At 41.8% G+C, this 18829-nt stretch overlaps 1 protein-coding gene across 1 annotated transcript; it reads left to right on the forward strand.

The window, feature by feature from the left end:
- Positions 1-4091: 4091 nt before the first annotated feature.
- PPP1CC (protein phosphatase 1 catalytic subunit gamma) lies at positions 4092-18406 on the forward strand. Its single transcript, XM_069871324.1, has 7 exons — positions 4092-4265; positions 12334-12465; positions 13597-13827; positions 15231-15335; positions 15911-16134; positions 16611-16745; positions 17151-18406. The coding sequence occupies exons 1-7, from the start codon at positions 4211-4213 to the stop codon at positions 17238-17240; spliced, it is 972 nt and encodes a 323-aa protein (XP_069727425.1). The 5' UTR covers positions 4092-4210; the 3' UTR covers positions 17241-18406.
- Positions 18407-18829: the final 423 nt, after the last annotated feature.

Genomic DNA, 18829 nt, shown 5'->3' on the forward strand with positions numbered 1-18829 from the left:
TGTTTTCTTGATCCAAGTAGCTATAGCAGGAAAAATCCTATTGTGGTCACTGCTACATTAGAAAAAAAAGTGACTTAGGACATTTTTATATGAGAAGGATTTTATTGATGGTATTTTTGCCAATATGAACCTTCTAAAACTCACCAATAGAACATTTTTCCATTTGAAAAATACCTTTAATCAGAAACTCGTGAAGTACATCAGCTTTAACCAAAAAAATTGAAAAAAGAAATAGGAGGGGAGGAATGGCAAATCACATTTCTCCCATGTCAAAATAACCCATCTCAAGGGGTTTTGAGCAGAATCTTTTAACATTTTTTAATGAAAAATGTGATTTTAACAAATTTGAGATGGACTTGTCATCGTTGTTGACAGCTTCCGTTGGTGGGGGAACTAAGACAGAAACCAGCTGTCGAGGCGGTGAAATGTTTGGCTCAGTGGAAATTGAGGCCTGGGTCTGGTATGCAGGACACACCAGCGAGAAGAGGGAGTTGTGACGAAGTCTCCGGCAGGTATCCTGCTGGCTGGAGCTTCATTCGGCTTCTGCACATGGTTTGAGTCTTTAGTGAGCCCCAAGGCAAAACCAGAGGCTCCAGAGCTGAAGCCAGACTCGAGCTTCTCAACAGGTCCTGTATGGCATAGGTTTTTGCTGGAGAGAGACCATTGCACTGTATGTTTTGTAAATAAAATATGACCCTAAGAAAACACCTGCCTGTGCGTCATCAACTCCCTTCCAAACAGGACCCGGATCCCAACGTCTTTGGATGCACCTCTACCACGTTCCAGCTGTTCCTCTTTTGTCTGACAAATTGGCACCGTCTAACCCCAAAACCCTGCAGCATCTGACGTTTAAGGGTCAGCAAAATATTTCAGACTTCAGAAGCAAGAAGCATGTATAAAAGCTTTATCTTGACTGTACCACAAGGAAATCTGGATGTGAACAGTAGGAGCTATGAAAATATTTAAATCCTGGCTGTGTATTGAGCTCAGGAAAATAACATTTGACCCTCAAGTCACCAGTTCTTGTTTTGCAGTGTTTGAACAGTGCCTGTAGATCTTTGTTTGAAAAGTACACAAACACATTGAATTTCACGGACTTAGCAAATATGTAATCTAAGGCGAGAGGAAGTGTGGGTGACTCGCATTTCTTAGGATCCACCTACATACAGGGATAAAATAAGGAGTATTTCATTATTATCTGCAGAGCTATACATGCACATGCATGTGTATATATAGTGAATATACATATTACATTATACATACGGTATATGTGTGTGCAGATATTATGTGTGTATATATACAGTACAATAACAAAATGTCCCTTATTTTGCTCCTGTATGTAGGTGGGTATAATATATACAATATATATGTATTTTTCAGCACAGCCAGATTATGAGCAACCGTACGATAAGCAGAAGTGGCATTCACATGAGATAGCGAGGACAAATTAGCAGGGAAAGATATTTTACACGGAGGCTTCCAAGGAATGTTACAAAAGCAGTGATTTATTTGTGGTATTTCGGGGGGGGAAGGAGGAAAAGACACAAAGGTCTCAGAGCTGCAGGCACGATAAACCATAGATCATTGTGTATTTAGCAAACCAGGATGCAAACTGTAGACAAATAGAAAGAAGGCTGGGAATATATGAACCATAAGCTTCAAAATTATAGAATGCTTCAAGTCTGTGGGCAGAGTATAAGGACAAAGGGATTTCCCTGATTGTTCCCCCTCTAGAAATAAATCATTGTTGTGAGCAACATCGGAGAACAAAATAGTTTTGGGATATTTATAACACCTTGGCTGGGTTCCTTTTCTAATCAGAGAAGCTGGTGTGAGGCAAGGCTTGTTATTTCCAGCAGAGATAAGTTTGCTCATGAAAAAGATAAACTCGCGGTAGCATTTTAATATCTTGTGGCTCGTCACAGCACTCACTGTTGTTAAGTAAGGGTCCTTATTTTTTATGCAAATGCCAAAGAGCCTGTGCACAAATACAGCCCCAGCTGAACAGACACCGAGCACTGGCAGCTGCTGTTGAGACACAGAGCTGTAGCGAGGCATGCTGGTTATCAAGGTGATGATGAGACCTCGACAGATTCGCCTTTATCTGTCACTGCTTTCCTCTTGGCAACGCCTCTTTTAACAAGAACTGATGGTGCTTTGGACCTTGCCTGATGTGGTTCAGCAAGTGAGATGTACTCTTTGCCCCGACCTGTCTCTTTTGAAGCTCCCGATCTTTCCTTCCAGAAGTACAGTGAATTCCCAAGTCCATCTCCTGGGTTGCATTCTGGAAGGAGCTCAGCTCTCCCCCTCTGTCCTGTTTTCCAGAGCATTGGTAAGACTCAGAAGCCCACTAGAAGTATTCAGATTCTTGCAGGACTCATCCCTGGAGAGGAGGTAACAGCTGAAGTATGAGAGAAAATGAAGAGATTTCCAGCAAGGAAAACAAAGCCAGGAAGGTTCCTCTGAAAACACAGGACAAATTTCCCTTTTAAAATAATTCAGCTAAGTCCAAGAAAGCAACTTGCCCTGCAGAATTAAGAAGGATTTGAAAGAGAAAGAAAGCATTCGGTGCCAAAGAGCCGGGGGGGCCGCTCCCTGGGAAGGTGCAGCACAAAAATAGATGTAAATCTGTAAATGCTGTCACGTTGAAGTAAATCTGAAGTAACTCTATTGTCTCCAACGGGGTTACTTTGGGCTTACACCAGTGTGACTGAGATTAGCCTGTCGGCTTGGGCGTGCTCGTTTTGATAAGCGTTAGCTCAGGGAAGTCGAGTGTTTTGCAGTGGGCAAGCACCTGCGTTTCAGGGTATCCTCTGTCTGCATCCTCTTATCTCCTTCCTCCTGCCACATCTAAGGTGTGCTGAGGCTGCAAGTCCTTCGTTTTATCACCCTCACGAACCTGAACTCTGCTCTGGCCCTGCCATGGCAATAAGCTCTTATGAACATTGTATAATTGATGGTAGGATGAATCCAGCATGCATGGCCGGAGCAATTCACGTGAGGAAGCGAGGGGAGGAGGAAAGAGGTCGATGCAGCCATCCCTGCAAATGAATGCAGGAGTTAAATCAGAGATGCAAACTGAACAGTGGGGAAAGCCCATCCAGCCCATCTCCTTTGAGGGAGGGGATCTTCCCCCTCTGCTTTGCTCTCCTGAGACCCCACCTGGAGTCCTGTGTCCAGTTCTGGAATCCCCAACGTAAGAAGGAGATGGAGCTGTTGGAATGGGTCCAGAGGAGGCTACAAGGATGATGTGCTGGAGCACCTTTGCTATAAGGACAGGCTGAGAGAGTTGGGGTTGTTCAGCCTGGAGAAGAGAAGGCTCCAGGGAGACCTTAGAGCAGCTTCCAGTGCCTGGAGGGGGCTACAAGAAAGCTGGGGAGGGACTTTTACAAGGGCATGGAGTGATAGGACAAGGGGGAATGGCTTTAAATTGGAAGGCAGAAGATTTAGTTTAGATATCAAGAAGAAATTCTTCATGATGAGGGTGGTGAAGCAGTGGAACAGGTTGCCCAGAGCAGGGGTGGCTGCCCCATCCCTGGAGGGGTTCAAGGCCAGGCTGGATGGGGCTTTGGGCAGCCTGATCCAGTGGGAGGTGCCCAGGGTAGGGGCTGGGGGAAAATAGCAGCTGCAGGCGTGATTTTGGTGCCATTTGCCCTGTTTTAGGTCAGGGGCTGGGAAGCGGCCGTCACCCCTTACGCCTGCTGCCATCACAGGTCGGGGCAACACGGCCTCCAAGCAGGTGCCTTGAGGGAAGCACGACCCCAGGCACCACTAGCAGAAGCCAAACGGCCCGCTGGCCCACCTCACGGCCACCTTTCGACAGAAACAGGCCAGGCGCTGTCACAGCCCCGACACCGGGAGGCGGCAGCAACGCACTACTTCCCCTCCCGTCAGCGGAAGGATCTCGCAAGCGCGGTGCGACTAGAAGGCGTCTTCGCTCCCCGCCCTATAAAGGGTTTCCGGCGAGCCGCGTCGCGTTCGTAGTATCCGTGCGCCGGGCTCGCGCGCTGAGGGGGTGGCGGCCATTTTGTTCAGTGCGGGGTCTGAGCCGAGCTCGGCGGCCGCTGGGGGGGGCGGGGGGGACCGGAGAGCGGGGTGGAGGCGAGGAAAAGGGGGGAAAAAACACCGAGGCAGAAGGAAGAGAGAAGTCCAAGCAGCGAGCGGAGGGAGGGGAGCGCCGGGGAGGGGTCCGCCCGGCCGCTGAGAGGCGATGGCGGATATAGACAAGCTCAACATCGACAGCATCATCCAGCGGCTCCTGGAGGGTGAGGGGCGGCCGGGGCGGGGGGCGGGGAGCGGCGGCGGCCGGGCCGGTGCTGCCGTGGTTCCCCCTTCCCCGGAGCCGGGGGCACCAAAATGGAGCGGGGCCGAGGCTCTTTGTCTGCCCGGGGCTGCCCCCCAGCTCCAGCTTTCCCCTCATCCCTGTGTTCCTGAGCTCTCCCTGTCCCCCATCCCCGACTTTCCCCTCAGCCCCGTTGTTTCCGAGCTGTTCTTGCTCTCCCATCCCCTCCTTTCCCCTCATCCTTGTGTTCCCGAGCTGTTGTTCTCTCCGATCCCCGACTTTTCCCCTCAGCCCCGTTGTTCCCGAGCTGTTCCTGCTCCCCATCCCCTTTGTGCTCCCGGGGCAGTGCTGGGACTAGCCGGCGGCCCCCACCTCTCCTCCCCCCCACAGCTCCAAGGAGATGCTTAATTTCATCGTATTTTCATAGGAAAGTGCTTTAAGAAAACTCGAGTTTTTCTCTTGACTTCCACACGTGGGGTCTGTGCTCGGCTGGGCAGTCGTGGGGCTCTGGAAATCCCACTCAGCGTGTTTAAAGAGGCTGTTGAGGCAGCTTTTCAGAAAGTCGGGAGGAGGTCTGCATGAGTTTTCAGGATCTCGTGGTTTTAGCTTTGCTTAGCTGCTTGCGTTAATGCTGCCGTAGGACTACGGCTCTTAATTCGTAACATATGGTGGCTTTTTAGGTGCGAATAGAGGGTTGGGTTTTTGGTGCCTCAGACAGTCTGTGGAAGGGTTTATTGTCTGGGATTGTTAGAGCTTTGGATTGGAAAGAGTTGCACGAGAGTTTTGAAATCAAAGGAAGACCTAGAAGTTGCAGGGGCTGTCTCAGCATCATCCCTCGGTTGCGGGGATCAGCACTGGGCTGGATCTGTCGACTGATCTTTTATAAGGAAAAAGGCTGAGAAGGAGCTAGTGACAAATTTTCTTCCAGGCATCAAGAAAACTCATAGTTATTCAGAGAAGGAAGATAGCCTGATTCAGCCTCATTTCACTTGTCAGGGCATGCATCTCATGTGGACTTAGGCTTGAAGAGCTTGATCAGGGGTTTAACTTTTTTCCATTTGGCACAAAGTCATCAGAGATGCTGCTGAGACAAATGGTGAAGAAATGTCTCTCGGCCGTATTGCACCCTTTCCTTCTTGCAAGATTTTGCTTGTGTAATGACTTGGATGCTAAAAGGTCAGGCAGAGTAGTACTGCTCTAGAAATTATTTGGAACTAAAAATCCTATAGATGTATTATGGGATTATTGAACTAGAATAAGTAAAAGTAAATAGGGCTTTTCCTCTGATCCGTTTTGGGTTTTGCCTGTTACCAATTTAAACTGTCCTGGTTTCAATTATTTAAAGGCTTCCCTTCATAAATTTAGAGCAGGATTTTCCTGAAACTCTAGTACTGTGATTTATAGATGTCAGGTCCTGTATGTCGTATGTTTAGTGACCTATTAATGTGTGCTCAGTTTTACTGCAGGTATTTGTTAAAACTTGTACTTGATTTCCCTTACTGCAACTTGAGCAATTTTCTCTAAGTGTAAGTTCTTAATAACAAAAACATGGGACAAGATGATCCTAGAAGGAGATCTGGATTATTTTTAATGATTTCTTGTTTAGAGATGAAAATAGTAGCAAGATGTTCTGTGTCAATGTTATATTCTTACCCAGCTTATATCAGTATTACACTGATATAAGTGTATGAGATCAGAGTTTGTAAATCAGGCTTCAGAAGGTTTGCTGAACTGATCTTTTAAGAGCTGGTTCATAGACGTAAAGGTGTTACCTGGGGTTGCATCAGCTGTCAGAACTGAAATGAAATCTTTTGCTTTATTGACATTTCAGCCAGGATTTTTAATTCCTTGAAGTAATGATTGTCTTTCAGTATTTAAAACAACTAGCAGTGTTAGCTGCCTACTCTAGTGTTTATTTTGTTGCCTGTTAAATGTCTATTATGAATATCTTTGCCAGGCAGGGTAATGATTGACCTTTGTGGCAGTCTGTCATTTTTATACTTTTTTCCAGAAAGGCCAAAATTATTCTGTATTTTGGCAAACACTGCATTTTTGATAGTGTGAAATTGTGTGGATTACTGTGCAAGCACCATTCTCTTCAGTTGTTTAAAATTTACTTGACTCATCCTTCCCCTGAAATTAAAATCTGGCTAAATAGGTGACAGGACTGAATTTCCAAGGTGGATATCTGCATGGTATTAAATGGAGGTGTGGCGGGGGGAAATCTGAAGCATGTGTAAGGATCCTCATCAGGTTCAAATTTGAGCAAACAAGGAATTTTTTCAGTGCTGTTCTGGTAGAACAACAGCATAATGTTATTCGAAGTCTGTTGGGCCATTACCAGGACTCTGTATCAAGTGATTTCCTTTTCAGACAAGTTTACACACAGATTAAAATTGTACTTGAGCATAAAACCTCTGCAAAATCTGTTTTAATAATCAGCTCACAGACTTGCCCAGATCCTTGTGCAACTTTTAACTTCTAGAGCAATTTGGTATTTCACTACAGCTCTATATAAACTGTATAGCTGTATGTTTTTTATAAGGGTTAACCTTAGGCAATTCTGCTGGTAAAATGTAAAGGATCTGAATAAGGGGCATTATCCCTTCCTTGTTAAAGGCAGCAAACGCAAGTGTTCAGGAGATAATGATGGAGTATTTCAAATCAGTGAGAAAATAAAGTGTATATTTGTGTTTTATAATGTGCCTTAACATTGCAGTGTTGGAAGAGAGCTATGCCAGTAGTGAATCTAGTCTGACAGTTGAGGTAAAGTGGTTAAAAGGTGAATAATAGATTACTCTCTTTTGTTCTTAATATGGAGTATTAATTATGTATTTGGGGGTAGGGGGATACGTGCTTTCTATCCTGATTTCTCTGATCAACTGACATTATTTTCCCCAAAATAGTTGATATTGTTCCACTTACGTTAGGATTGTTGGCTGAAATTGTTAGTTTGTTCTTTGGAAGGCGTGGAGTTATGTATTTAGCTTGTTGTAAGGTAAATATTTGAAGAGTCTTTCTTGCTCCAAATTTTTATAGTCCAGAGCCATTTGGCATTAGAAATGTCACAAAAAAGCCCCATTTTTCAATAACATTGTTCTTAACCTTGAAAAACCATTCAGTGTAAACATTGAACAGGCTGATCTTTGTTGGCTGTAATTGAATTTGTTTCTTACCTTAACTGCTGAGGGTTGTGCTCTGCTAGGAACAATTTCATGAGTACAGGTTGTCTTATTTTGTCATTTTGAGTAACTGTACTGCCATCAATTTTCACAAGAATAAGGCTTCAGAAGTAGATGACAGTGTCCTACACTGAGTATTGAAATGTTTCCCAGGTGTCCTTGATAGTGGATAAAGGCTCAAATGCTTGTGGAACGAACAACCTTTACTGACTAGTAAGGGACAAATGAGAGCCAATTACCCTCATCCTAGAAGGAGGGTTGTAGGCAGTAAGTTTATGATTCTGAGCTTGCAGCTGTGCTTGTCTGCAAAGTCAAAACTGCCAGTAGACAAGAAGATGCTAGGAAAGCTCTCTGTAAGATGGAAAAGTCAGTGGCATCTGTATGGTCACAGAAAAAGTTCCAGGAAGTGGCAGAATTCCTGCTCAGCTCTGGACAAAGAATGAGCGACAAATTCTGAGATGTCCTGAGTGAGAGTCTGACTTCCGGCTTCCTTTCCACGTCCTATAACCTGCGCCCATTACCTGTTTCCTTCATCTGCTGTGTTGGCAGCATCTCACATATAAGTATGGTCTAGTGTGAATTTAAATAAGTTAGTTGAATTCTGTTTGCCCAGTTAGTGAAGTGGAGGAATTTGCCATCTCTGAGTATTTGTGCTCAGCATAAGTACCTGTTGCTAAGTAGGTCTCTTTCCAGTGTGGAAGTGTGTTACGAGATGAGAATTTTGCAGTCATGCAGAATCTTCTGTTTGATAATGCTGCTTGAACTTTTGTCATAGTAAAAAGTAAACTGTAACTTTACTTCTTAGAGGCTTGGGTGCTGAGGAGTTGCTTTTCAGTTTCAATTTTGAATTTGAAATGATCTGATCAAAGTTGGTAGTGCCTGCAGTGAAGTAAAACCTTTTTTATATCAACCACTTTCAAGTTATTTATGCCCTTTGTGCCTGTGGTGCGAAACTGTCATTGGGATCTGCTAAAAACAAGATTAAAAACAACCTGCATTATTTTTGGAAATGTCTCTAGGATTACAGACTTTTTAATGTGAAATATGGTGAAACTGAGAGATTTGTTTGATAAGCCAAGAAATGAACAGACCTGTTGATAGACTACATGTATGGAAAATGCTTTCAAGAATATACAAGATCTCAATTCTAGCACTTCAGTTGACAGCATTTCAGCTGCTTCTTTTAAGGTAATAGAGAAGGAAATCATCACTGAAATTTCTAATATTTTTTTTTTTAGTATTCTGCTATTTTTTAATACTGTCCTAAGTATCCATCCCTTTCATATTAACCTTGAATGAGGTAATATACTCAGTTTTATAATACCGTTTTCCTTCATTAAAGGGTTGTGTGGCACCACAGTGAACACTGGAGGAAGCTAGTGATGGGATGTGTACAAGTCTGTTGTACTATGTGCATGTGGTCTTCAGAGTGTTGTACGTCCCACAGTTCTTCCCCCATTTATCCTTCACAAAGAAATGTATACAAGTTATCCTGGATTTCAGGTGGCTCTTTTACTCCAGCAGCTGCAGGTGTGCTTTGTACTAGCTCAGCTTGCTTGCACCGAAATGACAGGGGTGCTGTTAAGTTCTTGTTCTACTTCCCTTTCCTTCCTTTTCCCCCTCTGCTGGGCGGCTGTCATACTGCACTCACCTCTTCTTTGTAATGTGCCTTCATTTTAGAACTGGTTCTCGTGGTTGCTTTCCAGCAGTTTTCCTCATCTTGGGAAGCAACACCGATTTTCATAGTTTGCACCTACGTTCCAGACAGTACCTCTGCAGAGATCAGCCAGGCTCCGGGTGGGGATCTTTTCTGTAGTCTTTTCCATCCAGTGGAGAGGATTTTTTTTCCCCAAATTTCCCATACTTTTACAGTGGAGGTGATTTTACTTGTTTGAAGACTGCCCAGACTGAGCATTGAAATTAGAGCTCTCAAAAAAGTATTTTTAAGAATAAGAGAATCTGTGCCTGAAAGGTTGGGGTTGTGTTACTGTCTGGAAATAGTGCAGCAGTATGTTGAGACAACTCATACATAAGATATTTTAAATGGGCTGACCTTTTTCCTCAGCTGATTAATCTCTGGCTTGTTCCCCTGTCAGTTCCAGACTGTCGTTTCTGAGTGAGGTTATTTTTTATGCATTGAAAGAACAAATGTGCATGTACAGTACTATTGAGCTGCTCTTTTGACTTTATGACCAAGCTGCCAATTACTATCATGCTGTCTGATCTCTGCAGGCTGCCTTCTTTTGGGCCAAAGCAGGGAAAAAAACCCTGCAATTGCAATGTTTTTCATAGTATATTATTTTTGCCTTTCTTAGCGGGACTAAGTAACTTGGAGACTTAATCAGAGGAACCTTTTAAGAAGTTGTTCAGACTGAACATTTCCTTGCCAGCTCTTTCATTGTGGATGAGAAAATCCTTGCACTAAAAATATATATTTCTCAAGCCAACATGCATTCCTGCATATTTGATTCTTCTGTGGCCAGAAATAATTTTTGCTGTTCTTCAGGATATATAGGTCAATGTTAGAAGAAACTGAATACTCTTTTTTCTTCCATGCCAATTCCTTTTTAGACAAAAGTGGTCAAAATGTCACTGGCAGGCAGCACGCTACAGAACTGAATCAAATTGTCCTCTTTGTCTTTAATCCTCCTGGTATCTGTGCTTGTGAATTTGTAAACTGCCACAAAGCTGCATTTTGTCTTGTTAACGCTTTCTGCAAGCAGATGACTAAGACTGTATGAAGATTATACTGATTCAATGAAAATGTACTGGGGAGACATAGGCAACTATCTGAAACATTCAGTTTTCATATTTTCATTTCATCTTCAGCAAAAATGAATGCATATTTTTTATTCATGAACTTCAATGACTCAGTGCATTACGTAGTCTGTATACTTTTGATACTTTTTGAGTTATGGATGTGAGATATACAGGGTTTGGTTTTCAGCAATTTATGAAAAGACCAAATGATGGAAAGTTAGATTTTTGGCTTCTCAAAAAAGAAATACAAGTATATTTTATTATCTCAAGAACAATAGTGAATTGTAAAATTTGAGTAAGGGAAAAATTAACATTTATAATTCAGCCAGCTGATCACTTTATTCTGTGAATTTCTGTTCTTTATTGCTTCTGGATATTTGGCATTTTGACTAACTTGCTCATTGCTAAGGAGCGTTTGGAAAATTACTGTATGGATGAAAAGATTATCGTGCAGATGAAAAGCCTCATGCATGATAAACTGCTGTGACAAAGACTTAACTTTCGTTTATATGCTTCATTACTTCAAAAATTTTAATGGAAGACATGAAATTTAATGGCAATTCCAGTGTTGATGTATAATATCAGTGCTGAGTGATAATACATAGGCAGTGAATAATAAAGGAGTATGTATTGCTTGGAAGATAATGTTATCAAAGCCATGACTTTTGACCTACAATTAATTTAAGATCACTGTCTGTATACATTGTAGTTTGAACTAGAGTTTAATTTTGAAGCTTGGTTGAGGAAAGGTTGTGTATTCAAGGTTATTGTCAATGATTCTCCAGGGCAGCCTGTGCCAGTGTGGCCAAGGCCTCTGTGATGCAGGTCAGTATGTAGGGTAGGATTGTTCTGGTAGTAAAGCTGTAATTGCTGGTAGAAATTAAGTCCAGCAGCGCATGATATTATGGATGGTTATTACATAATTATTGTTATTTTAGTCTAGAGTGTGTGCTGGCTGAACCGTGTTTTCTACTCCGGATTAGAGACTTGCACAAAAGTGAGAGTTTTTTGTGATAAAGAGAAATTGTAATTCCTTTGGAACAGAACTGGTTTTGTTCTTGCACTTCCTCAAATATACCCTCCGGCCCTGGTGTTTCCCATTGCAGTTCTCACTTCTTGACTTCATACAGCGCAAGGCCCACAGTGACAGTACAGAGATCCAAGTCATCTGTAGCTTCCAGATATCTCGCTGTTGAAGTTAAACGGGATCAAGGGAATCAGACTGAAATGGTATCTAAAAAGTTATTTAGGAAGTTAATATTGCATCGGGTCCTGTATTTGAAAGGGATTGGGGCTTGTTGCTTGGTTTTTTTGCAACTAAAGACCTAGCTTTTTTTGGGTAAGAGCATTGATTCTTTAGTCTCAATGCTGTAGGAGTTGTACACAGTAAGGTGCTTAACTAGGTAACTTTACTGGTGTAGTTATTTAGTCTTATCCTAACACTCATAAGTGCTGTTGCATGCAGTTTAGCCGTAGTTGCGGCGTTGCTACCATGGAATTGTCCTTTATATTTCAGACAGAAAATGGGGAATGGAAGTGATAGGTAAATGGAGGGAAAGCCGTGCTTGTGGCTGTAAAACTTGTTCAGGGCAGACTGTGCCCCATGCTTGCTAATGACAGTGTTGAGTCGGGCAGTATGGTATTTATTGGTACTGTAATCCTATTTGTTTTGACAGTGTCTGGCGCAAGGTTATAGGGTAGTTCAGGGCAGCTCGCATACTTTGAGCTATGCTGTTGATGATTAAATGAGAGACTTCCTTGTCTCAAGTTCAGACAGCTTTCCAGAGAACAAGTGTATAACTGCTTCGTTTTTAAAATGTGTGTCACATTGGCCATGACAGGTTTTATAACTAAATAGAACTATACTGATGCTATTTAAAATGTGACATTTAACGGGGGAAGTGTTGAGCCATGAATTGTGTTAGAGGAAAGTAACATACAACTGAAACAGAACACATTGCCCTTTCTCTGGTAGCACAGCAGTGCAGTTTCAGCTCAGCGGACTGATTAGTACCCTGTTATCTCATTACAATGACATTTAGACAGGCTTTTAAAATAACACCAAGGATATTGTTATTTTGGTAACTGACTTCTGTCTCCTTCTGACAGTGCGTGGATCAAAACCAGGTAAAAACGTCCAGCTTCAAGAGAACGAAATCAGAGGACTGTGCTTGAAATCCAGAGAAATCTTCCTCAGTCAGCCTATTCTACTAGAACTTGAAGCTCCACTGAAAATATGTGGTGAGTCCTGTGCAGAGTATGAGGGAAAATAAAACCCTGCTGGATGCTTTGGGCAGAGGAGTGGGAAGGAGGTACAAGCACAGGAATTGGAGTGGGGACCAGAACTAAAAACCATTTCAGTTTCATCAGGTCTTTTATGTGTGCTTTACTGTCTTGTGGAAGGGATTCATGTGAAGTTTTAGAAAGGAGATCTTTGTACCAATGAAATAGCGTTTGGCCCAGTCATGACCAAGCAAGAGGAAGCAAAGGAGAACTGCAGTAGCTTATTGTAGCTGCTCTTCAGACTTGATCAGTAGTTTGACAATATTTTACAATCCTGCTGGAAACTTAGATTTCTGTACAGTTTTGTAATTACTTCCTAGTTTGGTTTCACCATATTTGTACACAGTGGTGCTCGTATTGCATAAACATACATGTCTACTTATGCTAAAAGAATGAAGAATGTTACAATAAAAGCCTAAATAAATGCACTTTAAAGAGCTTCCAGCAGATAGTATTTTATCCTACTCTTGACACTGAAGATTTCCTTCAAATTAAAGTAACTTGTTCAATATTTATAATATTGGTAGTGTAAAGCCATTGTTTAGTGTTCTGCTTGTCAGAAACAAAACCATGATTTAAACTAAAGGCAGAAATAGCTATTTCATTTTTGATATGATGTTGCTGCTAGAATTTGAATTACAGAGTGTTTTTGGAAAATGCTAGAGATGGTATAAAGGGAAGCAAATTCCTCAAGTGGTTAGCTTTCCATCAGTGTTTTCAATGTTGCATAGAAATACCAGGAATGAGGTGAAGGTTTCTAATCTCACAGCCATTTAACTGGATGTCAGATCTTCCTTTTTAACACACAGTTGGTTTCTGGGAATCTTGATTTTTGTTTTACATGTGTGAATATATTTAAGTAGCTACATGCTTCACCGTAGTTGAATTAATCATTGCATTACACTCATATCGAACTAAAGAACATGATTTTATATGCATCAGGGTAAGCTGTAATTTTTCAGGATGTTGTAGACGATATCTAACCGCAAGCTTTCTCCTTCTGAAGCATCATTCATCTATTCTTTCTCTAGAACCATTCAAAAATGTAGCAGAGGGTCACTTATGTGTTGTTTCTTATACTCTTCACAGGTGACATCCATGGACAGTACTATGACTTGCTTCGACTCTTTGAATATGGAGGTTTTCCACCAGAAAGCAACTACCTGTTCCTCGGTGATTACGTTGACAGAGGAAAACAATCTTTAGAAACAATTTGTCTTCTATTGGCCTACAAAATTAAATACCCAGAGAATTTTTTCCTCCTCAGAGGGAACCATGAATGTGCCAGCATCAACAGAATTTATGGGTTTTATGATGAATGTAAGTAATGCAGATGTGCATTTTGGCTTAGGAAAGCAGTGTGGGAGGTGCCAGTGTTGCAGGGTTAGATGATTCTTCACCAATTTCCAGCTCCCTTTTAGCATGGCAGGGGCAAGTGGGGGCGGGAAGGGGGGAAAGCCTTGGTCCCTTTTAGGAAGGGAAATGTCCTTTCCCTGTTGGAGTCTGATCCTCAAAGTACAGAGCATCATTAAAGTGGTTTATCTTATTTATTGGCCACTAAGTTAACTGCCAGATCTTACTGGTACATAGTGAAAGTTCTTGAGATAAGGTTGTCTAATGAGAGAATTTTTTGATGTGCTTTACAAAAGTTTGCTTCTTCCATCTGAGGAATGATGTTGCGTACTTGTGCTACAACTTAACTTGGGGAATGGGCTGGTCTTCACTACGGTTATGTTACAGTGCTTGCAATCTACTTCATATTAAGATCTATAACTTTATAAATCAAAAAAAGGCTCTGCTCTTTTCTGGATGCAGTCTTGCTGTACTGTGTGCTGTTACTGTGGCCAAATGAGCTCTCCTTTTGATCAAATGCAGTGTTGCTGCACAGTTCATGTATCAGCTCTGTTGCTGCAGAGTGCATTCAAGTCTGTTGTAGTGGAAACTATACATAGGCCTTGCCTTAACGTAACAAGTAATTCTGCTGTGAAGTAGAAGTGTATGTTCATCTTTCAAAGCATGTGACTTCCATCAGTGCAGATAATGCAGAGGAAATTAATCTGTTAAATGTGCATTGAAGGATTCTCACAGCTCATGCTGTGGGACATACTTGGCCTGCAGCTTACAAACTGTACCGTGTCTTGTTCTTCTTTAGTGAGGAAACAAAGATGTGTGGTATTTCAGAGTTGCCTCCTCGCAGATTAATCACAGGCTTAGTCATATATCCCAAATGTTCAGGGTTCATATCTGCTGGGAGAGTCCATTTCACAGTACAATTTTAGCAGTTTCATGTTTCGGTCATGGCTCTTCACCTTTAGAGACTTGATGTGGTAAAGCAGTAGCAGAGGTTTAAGGAAAACCTGCTTTCCAAGAATTGCTGTCTTCCTCTGAAGAAAATGTCAAGATTTTCTGTAATTAATCATTTTCTCCAAGGGATAGTTTTCCAAAGCGAGGATCTGGCTGCCAACAGTGGAATATCATTCTGTTGAACAGTCCTGTGCTATCCTCAGAGCTGCTTCAGAATGCTCCTCTACACAGAGACCTTTGCAGCTTCCTTACAAGCAAGGAATTTTGTCAGTGAGTGCCAGGGAAGATAAACTGTATTATAGGCTTTAATGCTGACTTTTGTATTTGCAAGTCTTCGAATACCTAAGGCAGCCCTGTTAGGTTGGTTGTAGTTGGGTTAGAAAAGCATGTTGACTGTTTTTCTCTGATATGTCTTCTAGGTAAGAGAAGATACAATATTAAGCTGTGGAAAACTTTCACAGACTGCTTTAACTGTTTGCCAATTGCAGCTATTGTGGATGAGAAAATATTCTGCTGTCATGGGGGTAAGTAACAGTTCCTTAACTGGTATTTGAAAAACTAATACTCTAATCAGTCATGGGAATTTCACGTTTACATTGCTGAAGCTTCAAAACCTTTTTCTCTGCCATAGTTCATGTGGGGGGTAGGGTTGAGCTTGATTTGTATTAGTTTGAATCATTGGTCTGGTAGTTTTGTAAAAAAAAAAGTGAAAAAATTGAGGTCTATTTGATGTTGTATTTCATCTTGCTAGGCCTGATTGTTACTAGACATCACAGGGTATGTTTATTTTATTAATGCCTCTCTTACTGAACAGCTCTTATAACAGACACTTGCAAAATATTACAGTGAGATTATTGTCATCATGTAAAATGTGAAAATGGCTTTGCTTATCTTGCTTCTCGTAGATCTTCTAGAAAGTGACTTGTCTTTGGCTTCAAAAGCTGTGAAACAAACACTGATTAAAAAGAAGTCAGTTAACATTGCCATTGAACTACACAAACTGCAATGGTGAATCAGTTTGAATACAAGTTACTTTTGTCAGTCTTGCAGAGTAAGGTTGGACTAAAATGTGAACTGCATGTGTGTTAACTCTGAACAGGCTTGTCACCAGACCTGCAGTCCATGGAGCAGATAAGACGAATTATGCGCCCCACGGATGTACCAGATCAGGGTCTGCTTTGTGATCTTCTGTGGTCTGACCCTGACAAGGATGTCTTAGGATGGGGTGAAAATGACAGAGGAGTGTCCTTCACGTTTGGCGCTGAAGTGGTTGCTAAGTTTCTCCATAAACATGATTTGGATCTCATATGTCGAGCTCATCAGGTATTTTAGTTTTGTACATTAAACCATAGGGTAATTTAGGTTCTGGGGGACCTAATTGTGGTCATCTGGTCCAACCCTACACACGTGTACTCAGCATGAGACAAAACAGTGGGAGCTTGAGTTGCTGAGGATCCTTTCCAGGTATGTTTTAAGCATCTGCAAGGATTGGCATTCCACTATCTTTAAACAACTTGTCCCAGTATTTAATAACCCCTGTAATGAACATTTTCTGAGTACATCTAAACTGCAGCTCTGATTCCTGAAAAGATTTTCTGGAACCTAACAGAGTTTTCTCATTGCTAATGGACTTTCTTGCTGAAGTGGGTGCTGTGTTGGTCTTCTGGTTTGGTATATAAGCTTGGAATTCGTTCTCCTTAGATGTAGCCAGTTTTTCAGCTGCTGGCTCTATTAAAGCTGCTTTGCGCTGTGGCAGGAAGAGTTTGTCTAGTCTAATATTTCTGCTTTTCTTTTTAAAGGTTGTTGAAGATGGATATGAGTTTTTTGCAAAAAGACAATTGGTAACTCTCTTTTCTGCCCCAAATTACTGTGGAGAATTTGATAATGCGGGTGCCATGATGAGTGTGGATGAAACTCTAATGTGCTCTTTTCAGGTACGGTATTTGAAGATTTTACCTCCTAGTTACTCTAGTCACACTTCAACTTTGCTGTATTTTGAATTTATATTTTACTGCTATGAAACCATAATATTTTTGTCAAATAGATATTTGCAAATATCTCGTGTAAACAGGGCTGTGTTTGCACTTGTGTCTTCAAAAATGTGATAAGCCCTTGCCCTGGAATTAAATCATCCAAGCAAAGCTATCAGCTGTTTGTCTGCTTCCCAAGGCGTGGGCTCCGATCAGCTGCTCTAAGCTCTGTCATAGCTCTGAGTGGGAAACATTTCTTTCTTGGCATGTTTGACTTGTCCAGCTGACCTGTATAATGCCTTCACTAGTGAATTAATTGTTTGATTGTAAGAAGCTAAAACTTGCTAAATGGCTGAACTATCCTTTCAGATTTTGAAACCTGCAGAGAAAAAGAAGCCCAATTCCAGCAGACCCGTAACGCCTCCCCGGGGTATGATCACAAAACAGGCAAAGAAATAGTCACTTTGGCACTGCCTTGTTGGGACTTGTACTATAGAATATAAACTCCATTTTTAAAACTGTAATGTGTACTGTTCAGCTTGCTCAAATTAGATAATGTGTTTGTGGTTTTCCTTTTGATTTGAATGGCATTTGCTGGTTGTAACAGCAAATGAAAGACTTTTCTGCCCCCCAGGAAAAGAGTTTTAAACTTTCCTTTTGTTGGTGTTACAGCTGTACACTCCGCAGCATCTTATCCCGTCACTATGGGTACATAATGTACAACTGACTTCCTGAATCTGTACAATGAGTAGTGTAAATGCTTGTTTTCTTTAGGATCTAAAGAGGGCACTTGTGTGCTGTGAGAGTAGAAATTCATTGCTGTCAGAAATTACATACTGTTTATACAAACCACTGTGAACTTTTTTACGTTAAAATTTGTTTTAAAGGGATTGCATTTTGTGTCATGTACACATTAGTTTTATTGCTGTCAACATTAGAAATGACCTTCAACCTTGCCAGTGTCACTGGTATGATGTATATTTCATTCCAACACACATCCCTGTGGATACTTCCAATGACAATTAAAGCCATTGTTTTAAGTGTTTGTGTCTCTTTCCTGAAGCCAAAGTTCGCTTAGAAAACTGTTTGTACATGACCCCCCACACTCAGTTGGCAGGGCTTTCCATTCATGCCTTCCTCTCGAAGACAAAAGGAAATCCTCCTTGAAATAGCAAGTAGAAATGCTGTGCTGTTTATTCTGTTCATGGTAAAAGTAATCACATTTTTGTACAGTTTCCGTATATTTGATCCAATGGACCTTTTTACAGTGGCCCCAGGCCTGCAACAGCCAGTGTCAGAGAGCTGGAAGTTACAGAAATGGTTCTAGGTCTGCCTGAATGGGCTTTTGTGTTTTAGCCGAAGGACTTTGTTTTACAAAGAAACCTAGAAAATAGCTTGATAAACTGCTGATCAACACCTCTGGTTGGTTTATATAAACCTCACAGAATCTTGTTTTTTAAAAACTGTTAATCTTTTTTGAACAGATAACAGTGTACAATACCATGTAGTGAAAATCACTTATTAAATGAAGAAATTGTTAAATCTTCTCAGTGTCAGTTTATCACAACGTATACACTACTGCTATCAGGACCTGACTTAGATAAATAAATTGTTCTGGAAACCCACACATTCTTGCTTTGGATTTGTCTAACCTGAACACTGAAGGTTTGTTTTTGAACAGGAGTGTCGGATTTAGATCTGGTTCTGGAGCTTTAATGTGTATATTGTCCTTAAATATGCCCCAGAAGGGGGAGGGTGCAGGCATGCAGCTCCATATTGCTGTGGATCTGCAGAACTGTCTTGCAGGGAAATGGGAACACTGCAGCTTGGCTGCTGCAGGTGCTGGTATCTGAACTTCTGTTTTTCCCAGCCCTGTGCGCAGGGTGGCTGTGACTGACGTTTCCCAGGCTGGGTCACAGCAGCGGTTGCCAGAGGGACACGTGTGTGGGAGGATGTGCACATCTGGGCTCGTGTTTATCAGTCTGCGCTGTGAGTGGGGTTTGCCTGGAATGCAAGTACTGCCTTGTGAGCTTGAGAAGGCCACGGCT

The sequence above is a fragment of the Phaenicophaeus curvirostris genome, chromosome 17, assembly GCF_032191515.1.
Source record: "Phaenicophaeus curvirostris isolate KB17595 chromosome 17, BPBGC_Pcur_1.0, whole genome shotgun sequence".
Lineage (NCBI taxonomy): Eukaryota > Metazoa > Chordata > Aves > Cuculiformes > Cuculidae > Phaenicophaeus > Phaenicophaeus curvirostris.